Source organism: Lontra canadensis, unplaced genomic scaffold, assembly GCF_010015895.1.
Source record: "Lontra canadensis isolate GAN:19392208 unplaced genomic scaffold, GSC_riverotter_1.0 scaffold40, whole genome shotgun sequence".
NCBI classification, from domain to species: Eukaryota; Metazoa; Chordata; class Mammalia; order Carnivora; family Mustelidae; genus Lontra; species Lontra canadensis.
In genome coordinates this window covers 6,047,722-6,056,518 of record NW_022631034.1, presented here as the reverse complement: position 1 = coordinate 6,056,518, position 8,797 = coordinate 6,047,722, and the positions used below count along the sequence as shown (strand labels likewise).

The 8,797-nt window shown below is 36.2% G+C and overlaps 1 protein-coding gene across 1 annotated transcript in view; it reads left to right on the top strand.

The window, feature by feature from the left end:
* The first annotated feature begins 255 nt into the window (after positions 1 to 255).
* The window catches only part of NEGR1 (neuronal growth regulator 1), an 849,270-nt gene continuing 840,728 nt past the window's right edge, over positions 256 to 8,797 (top strand). The window contains exon 1 of the mRNA XM_032870106.1: positions 256 to 564. Within this exon, the coding sequence (XP_032725997.1) occupies positions 389 to 564 (176 nt within the window). The 5' untranslated portion in view covers positions 256 to 388. The remainder of the gene's footprint in view (positions 565 to 8,797) is intronic.

The following is an 8,797-nucleotide window of genomic DNA, read 5'->3' as shown; positions in this document are numbered from 1 at the left end:
CCGGACTCGGCCAAACGCAACCGAGAGGAGGTGTAGCGTGGTGCCAGGGGGTGGGAGGGGAGGGAGGGAGGGAAAGCGAAGAGAAGGAGGAGGGGAGGCAAAAAAAAAAAAAAAAAAAAAAAGAGAGAGAGAGAGAGAGAGAGAGAGAGAGAAACAACAGCCAACAACTAGAAGGGAAAGGAAAAAAAGAAAGAAAGAAAAGAAACCCCCCCACCCCACCCCCCCAAAAAAAACACACACACAAAAAAAAAAAAAAAGAAAAAAGGGGAAAAAAAAGAAAAAAAAAAATCCTGTGGCGCGCCGCCTGGTTCCCGGGAAGACTCGCCAGCACCAGGGGGTGGGGGAGTGCGAGCTGAAAGCTGCTGGAGAGTGAGCAGCCCTAGCAGGGATGGACATGATGCTGTTGGTGCAGGGTGCTTGTTGCTCGAACCAGTGGCTGGCGGCGGTGCTCCTCAGCCTGTGCTGCCTGCTACCCTCCTGCCTCCCGGCTGGACAGAGTGTGGACTTCCCCTGGGCGGCCGTGGACAACATGATGGTCAGAAAAGGGGACACGGCGGTGCTTAGGTAGGAGGAACGGCGTGCTTTTCGTACTTGTCTCAGTCTTTCTTTCTGTCTCTCTTTCCACCCTTCTTGCCTTTTTTTTTTTGTTTTTTTTTTAACACTGAGTAATAATGCTGATGGTGATCACCATAAACACACACACACACACACACACACACACACACACACACACACACACACACTCAAGAAATCCAGGTGCTGGATCTGCCTGGAGCCTGGCCCCTTTACGCTGGGGCAGGTAGCAAGCTGGACGCGTGATGCTAAAGCACTTTGCCGGAACGCCAAGTAGTCCTGGGATGAGTGAAGAGTGAGGTTTAGGAGGGGCAGATGCCACTTTGAAACTCAATTCACAAGGTCTGTGTTTTACTGTCATGGGGTACTCTTGGAGAGTCTGACAAGTTTATCAGGTTTGTTTCTATTTTACTCTAGCCTAAGCGACTTTTGCAAACTGCTGGCTCCCTGCTCCCATTTATTTTCCCTTTCACTTGGACACTTAGGCTCAATTTCTCTGTCTTCAGCTTTCTTTCCTTCCACTGATTGTTTCCTCCCTTCTTTTTTTCCCCCTCCTCATTTTCTTTTCCTGTTTTCCGGTTCCTTCTTACTCTCCTTTTCCTCTGTTGCCTGTTTTCATCCTTTTTCTGTTTTCTCTGTAATCTTTCCTGCCTTTTCTATTATTTTCTCCTCCTGTTTATCTTCACCACTCTGATTTCTGATCCTGTATACCCCTCCTTTCCTCCACGCGTCACCTCTCCCCATTCCTTCTTTCTCTTCCTCGTTCATGTTCATGTCCCTATTCTGTGATCTTGTCTTCCCTTTTTTGAGTCACATTTCCCATCCCTCTCCCCATTCCTTTCCCATCACCGTCACACACACATGCATGTTCCCTCTGAACCCTTCCAGTTACCATTTTCTCACACTCACAAATCTGTTTCCCTTCAACACACTCACTCCCATACTCTCTTTCACATCCTCACACACACTGGCACTTCCATGCTCTAACAACCACTTTCATATTCACATTCTCTTTCACTGTCTAAAAGGCACACACTCCTTCACTGTTCCACACACTGTCACTCACACATGTGTACACATGACCCCCCCATCTCTCTGTTTCTCTTGATCCCTTCTTCCTCCTCTCCTTCCTCCCTCCTTCATGTTCAGTTTTACTTCTTTTTCTTACTCTCCCTTCCTCTCTTCTTTTCCCTAAGCTTGAGCACTGAAATGTTTTGTCATTAGTGAACATCCACAGCCTGATTTTACCACTGAGCAACACTGTAGAGTGAGCTTTTCTTTTTTCTCTTGTGAAAATATGAATTGATGATCAGCAGTGCTTAGATCTAAAAAAGGCTAAACACTCTTATTCCTTCATTTCCCATCTCCCTACCTTCTCCTCCTGACACCCCCAGCTGACGTACACTTCAAATCTCCCTGAAAGATCTCCTTTCTCTCCACTGGGTGGTAGTTGGCTTGTAAGTGTGCATGCACAAAATCAGTATACATGGCATGTCTAAGGTGACAGAGAGTGGGATAGGTTTCTGTTTGAATTGTGCAACATATCTTAAATTTAACGATCTGGGATCTGGGTGTGGTATATGTTTTACACCTTCTGAAACATGCTTAGGACTCCAAATTCACTTGGAATACTGTTATAATTTCTGATATACACTAATGACTAATATGCTTTCATAATAGTTGTCTATAATGCTGTAAATACAGAATGCCACTGAATGTATACAAAAGTAACATATAATCTGTTTTAACTTAGTAAATACCTTTTCATTGAAGATATATGTCACATAGAGGATATAAATAAAACCCCCATTTATGTTCTTTATATTAAGTTTGTTTTGGAAGTTTGAACAACAGTGGTGAGCGTGAAACACTACCTTGAGAGGCTGCAAACACAGATCATGGGAGCTGCAATCTATGTGTGTGTGGCAGCATATTGCTTATTTGTAATGAGCATGAACATTTCAACTTAAAGGGTTTGTTACACTACTTGTCTTGGATGATATATCTTGGCATTTTGTTTCTAATGAATCTAATACCTGCTATAGCTAATTAAAATATCTGAAACTACATTCTGCTTCTAGGAGACCTAGGTTTAGTTCTCTCATTGGTTAGACTACTAAAGCTTCTCTAGCTAGTTGGGGCAGTATCCTTCCAGTGTTGTTGCTTTGGTGCAGCCCTTGTTTACTTGTGTACACTGTAACACATCCTTTGAGATGCTCTATCCTGACTTTTGTAATATCTTAATGAGGGAGCTTTTGACTCTTAAACTTTTTAAAAAGAATAAAATCTCTGTCTCTTTTAAGTGATGTTTCTACCAATTACAGTGTTTATTTTTTCAATAACCACAATAGTTTCTTGTCGTATGAAACAGAAGTCTGATCTACATTACTTTTTACCCAAAGTAATTCGCTTATAGTAATTCTGTAATTCTCTAGGGAGTATCCCACTTTTTACCTTTTTACATTGTCCGTAGGCTTTTTTAAACTATTTTAATATATGTGTTTATAAGAAATTCTGTTAAAAATTGTTCAATTCTATCATTTATTTTTCTTGACTCTTCCCTCTGCATCTGGTATTTGCTCTGTTTGCACCAATGCAGACAGAGCTTAAGGACTGTCAATTGAGTATGTAAGTCAGGTGTCACATTTTTCATCAAAAGTAATGTCACAGTTATATTTTACATTTTTACATTGGAGATTTAGAATCATATTTGATGTTGCTCTCTAATTCATTAGGAAACAAAACAAAACAAAATTTGCCTTCAAACATACACCCCCTCCCATCAAAGTACAAAAATCTAGTGCTCAAGAGAACACTTTACTGAAATTACATGATATCATTTATTAAGCTTTACCCAATATGCTCTGTTTTTTAATGTAACACATTCCTCAAAGTGTCTCTAAGAAAGAACAAATAGTGGCATAACAGTTATCAAATAACTTTAAGAGCTAAAGGCCTGAAAGTGCAAACATGTCAGTCAGTGACTCTGTTGCTTGTGGTTGCATTAATGAAATAGAAGTGTAAAGGTCAAATGATACATTTCTATCTCCTAAATGCCAGAATGCCTGTTTTAGAGAAAAAAAAAAAATCAGGGAAAACAAAACTTTCCTTAAGTGGCATTATAATACAACAGGGAAACCATTCTGTAATCTACCAACTAAAACTATCATTTTACAAATCATCTTCTCTGTTAGCTTAAATAGTGGACTTACAATGAAACTTCTTTTAATAACTACAGCATTCTTATCATTTTAATTTTGCTTGTAAAGTTAGTGAAGCAATATATTAAGTGTCAAAATTTCCCTTACTCCTAACAATGTTATTCACTGATAAATCTCTGAAGGATTCACTTGAGCTATTTGGACCTTCCTGATAGAGTTTTAATGATGCATCTATTCAATACAGAACCTTTGGTACTGCCTTTGCTTAAACTTTGGATTTCAGTGCATGCATGTATGTCTTAGAATACATTGTAATTTGCTACAAACACAAATTAATGTTTTCATTAACTTATTAAATATTGACTTCAATTGCTCTATGTTTAATTCATATTAGTAGTTTATACCTAACAAAATTTGTTAATCTGCCTATGGAGAAATTAACTTTTTCTCCAATCTTCAAATTGCATTTTGTAGTACACGGAACATAGGAGTTAATGTTTTGTGATGTGACATAGCAAAGACCAGAAGATGCTAGAACCACATTGGTCACATTTTAGGACCCTCTATTTCTAGACCTGGAGAATCAGGGGAAACATAACAGGGCTCTGGATCAATATGTAAATTTTAGATGATTTTTAAAATATAGTTTTACAGTCACTTTAATGTAAGTCAGTTTTTTTTATTCTTATCATATGAATAAACACAGTTATGTTAACATGTCCAAAATGTTTAATATTCTTTGGAAACAATACAAGGGACATCCTCATTTATATCCTCTTAGTGACTGAACATTTTTTAAACATGTCATTTTTAAGCTAATTCTTTCAGTCTGTTTCTACCTCAGCTCTTACGTATGATTTTTGTACATTTTAAGCCGCCTTCCTGATATGAATTCAAAAAATCCTTTTCTCTACTTGTCATGCTTTAATCAAAGAAAGGAAGAGATTCTTTTCTTAAATGTGATATCTTCTTTTACCTTAGCAAAGTTAAACACAACTCTGTCATTTTAATATAGTAGGTTTGAATGGAAGTTATATATGAAATCCCAATATAATATTGTAATAAAAGGGATGATTTTTGCTTACAACAGAGAACATAGAGCACATTTCCACAGAAGATATTTTTATTAGAAGCCACAAAACTTTCTCAAGTAGATTTATAAGTGGATATGATGAGTATTTATCACTTTTCAGAACTATTTGTCCAAAACATTGGCATTTTGATTAGACTTCATTAATTAGTTTTGTTTTGAAATGCTTGCTATTGGTTATAAGAAAGTAAAGAATTTATTTATGAGACTGCAGAATTACCTATAGCAATTGATTTCTAGAAATCAATTGTGCTGTACTTTTAGGTATCATCAGATTGTCTCACATTGTTGAGTCATTCTTGCACGTTGATGTAATACACATTTTAAATACACTGTTTAACTATATAAGCATTTTCAATTTAGAGCATTAGAGCATTATTTAAAGACCTAAATGCTTATTCAGTAGTGTTGGACAAATATATTTAAAATTCTGACTTTTTCCCCTTCTTCAAAAAAGAAAGGGAAATAGATTATCCTAGTGTGTCATTTTGGAAAAAATGTGTTCTAGAATACCGAATAAAATGCTTCACCATTACCTGTAGTGATTTGCAATGCTGTTCAATTAGCATGACATATTACTTGGTATATCTGTTATGTTAAAGGACAGTGTAGTTATTTTAAAGTTTTCTAGATAGATTTATTTTGCCCAGCCTTTTTTGTTTAGAAGAGTTGATAAACCTATGTGATTGTGTAAATCTTTGAACACATTCTTGTTAATGAAGTACTTATTTTCAGTAGATTGGCTTTGCAATTGAACAGCTCCATGGAATAAGTTAATTCTGTAATACCTGACTTCTGAAGAACTTAGGAAAAGGTTCACACCTTGTTTGTGACAGTTCTGGACCTGATTGAACAGTCCAGCTTTCATTCTGTACCCTGTGCTAGTGGAGATAGATGGCAGAGCTAATCCCTGAGCCTGCATTTCCCAGGCAGCCATCATCATCTGTTTTCATGTTGTGCAGTTGCCCAATGGAGGGTCATTTTGGAAGAAGGGAAGATCTATAAAGAGTCTGACTCCACAGTGTTTCTCCCCTTCTTCATGGCTTTGGACAGTGTCCGGCAGTGTCTCCCATTCCCCAGTTGGACCTCCATTCTCCATCATCTACCAGAAAACTGGCTCTTGGGCTTCTGTTTACGCTCTCATCTCTTTGTTCTTCTCTCCTAGGAATAGTAGTGGCTTCCTGCTGTTTGAACTCGTGGGTTGTCTTATCATTATCTATACAGCTTCTCAGTTCTACACACTTTGCAATCAATTTCTTTCATTACATTCCCTGTTTTAAATGTCCAGAATGTTTTAAGTTTTGCTGGTGGAAACTTGATTGATATATAGTGAAAGGTAATAATTTCAGTGATTTTAATTATATTTGATTAAATGACTGCTTTGCCCATGGCACCATAAATGTTGCTTACCAGCACTGGGTATAATAGCTTTTGAGGGAGACATGCATAGAAGTTAAACCATAATGACATTGGGGCATATTACAAAGAAGAAAGATGGATTTATTTTCCCACACCCAGATTATAATGAGAATAATAAACCAAATGTGTAAATATTTAATTAAATATGTGCCAATTAATAATATTTGAGGAAATAATGTTGTTAAGGGTGGGAAAATAAAGACATTGATTAATAAATATTGGCAAGACTCAGTAATTCCATATCTTTTTTTTTTTTTTTAACTGAGTGAAAGTAAAGGAGGGGTAAACTGTTTGTGGATATGGAATCAAAATGCTGAGATAATTCCTACCAAGTTGCCTATTGAAATCAATAGGAATTAAAGGCCTTTCTTTTATGTAGCTTAATGTCTGAGGAACTAATCAAAATTTCCAGTTTCTTATGAAGTATATGGTCATAACAATGCCCATGATTCTGGTGTTTGACCACCATAGGAATTAGTCTCTCAAGCCATTTGAGACTTTTGATTAGAAATCAAATCATTTGTATATCATATTCAACATGACATAAATTAAGACATTGTAGACATCATGTAATGTACTTAGAAGAGCTGAGGGAAGATTCATTAATAAGGTTTTTGTTTTGTTTTGTTTTTTGTTTTTTTTCCCTTGTTAACTGAGTATTAGATCATTTGGCATCCTTCCTTTAACTTCTTCAAAATACTTTCTAAAGGCACTGTGTAGGTGTAGTCTACTTTTGGTGTATTTCTCCATGCTTTTGCAAGAAAGATGGTAATTTAAAAACCATCATTAATGAAGTGAGCCTCTCTCAAGGATGTTCAAGAGAGGATTTCTGAATTGGGAGGGAAGTTGGACTTATTGATCTCTGCCATGCCATCCTTTTCAAAGGTTTGCTGATCCATTATAGATTGTCATAGATGCTTTCCATGTATAAGAGAAAATAAAATTTATTGCTCTTTCTTTCCTAGATGCATTGTATTACCTGTCTTTTTGCTTTTGTAGAGGGATTTTAAAATTGGGTCACATGCTCTTTATTTTATGTGTTTCAGATGCACCAGTGGAAACAAGAACTTCCCATTACCTAGAGAGTAAAATTTAGGATTTTTGTACATGGTCATACTCATTATCAAATCAGATTTTAATTAGTCCCCTGTATCTAAAAATGTAATATCATTTGAAAGATAGTGAAGAAATTTAATAATACCAAAAAGTTCTTTGGTGTTTTGTTAAAGTGTACTTTCTGTTCTCTGCTATGTTCATTTTAATTGACAAACCAGCTGGGTGTGTAAGCACTATAACTCTTTCTAGGGCCTTAACACCAAACCTTACATATATCAGGCTAGCATCTACTATTTTTTAGATTAATGACTCCATAGAAGGATAAGTGAAGGGATAAATGTGTTTGTGCTTTAATTTATTAGTTATTTCACATTTTAATAATTGTAGTGTATTTAATACTGTGTTGGGTCTGCATATTTATAGTGATTAAGTATATTATATAAGTATAATCACTATATAAGTGTAAGTATATAAGTATATAGTGATTAAATATATTGAATCCCTACATATCACAAGTCTCTGTCTTAAGTGATTGCTGCAGAAATCCTAGTGGGTTAAGACAGATACATTGGAATCATTCAGTGTAAGACACAGCCTACTGGTGGGTCTTGAAGAAATGTACTGGACACTAAAGGTATTTTTTTTTAAATTAAATGTACTAAGTAGAGTAGAAGGTGAGTACTGTTTGAGAAAACTTCTCTGTGTGTGTGTGCATGTGCATGCATACACATGCTTTGTCAAGATTTTAGATGTTTTGCTTACTGAGGGTTTCAGCAGGGTAAGTTTGAAATGCAGTGGTATGGTTGTAAGATTTTAAGTTGTTATAATTTTAAGAAGATCAAAGATTTTAAGTTATATAGTAAGGCTTTTGCCATTTGCAGTTCTAATCAAATAAGAGGAACAGTTCAAAATAGTAATATGTCTATTGTGACCTCTAACATTTTTTGTTTCTACCTGAATTCATGAACCTCTTCTTCCTTTTTCCTAAGATTTCAATTAAATCAAATCAATAAAGATACAGAGGTAGAGAAAAATGGCTATTTGCTATGGACAAATAACTCTCATTTGAAGAGTAACTATATGCCCCAAACCTGAGCAGAACTTTTGTATCATTCCAACCATCTCCCAGAGGTAGGTCAACAGTACTTTATAAACCACAGGATATTGCTACTAGCACATAGAATTTTAATGTGGTCATATGGCTTTGATTTATAATGTTGAAGAGGTTATCTATTAGCATAGTGGTTTCTAAGCCATATCAAGTTCTGAATCCTGACAGAGGACCTTTGATGCTCTTAAGCAACCAGTTGGCATGGGAATTGGTCTTTTAATCACTTTCTCTAGGAAAAGGGGAATATAGGAAAGGAGGAATTTGGCGGTGTTGCCAGCATTAAGTGTTGTTCTTTTGAACAGTAGCCAGGGCATTATACTTTCCAGATAGCTGGTAATTTGTTCAATTTAAGGAAGATGTTTATAACCCTTTTTGGTCCAGAACTAA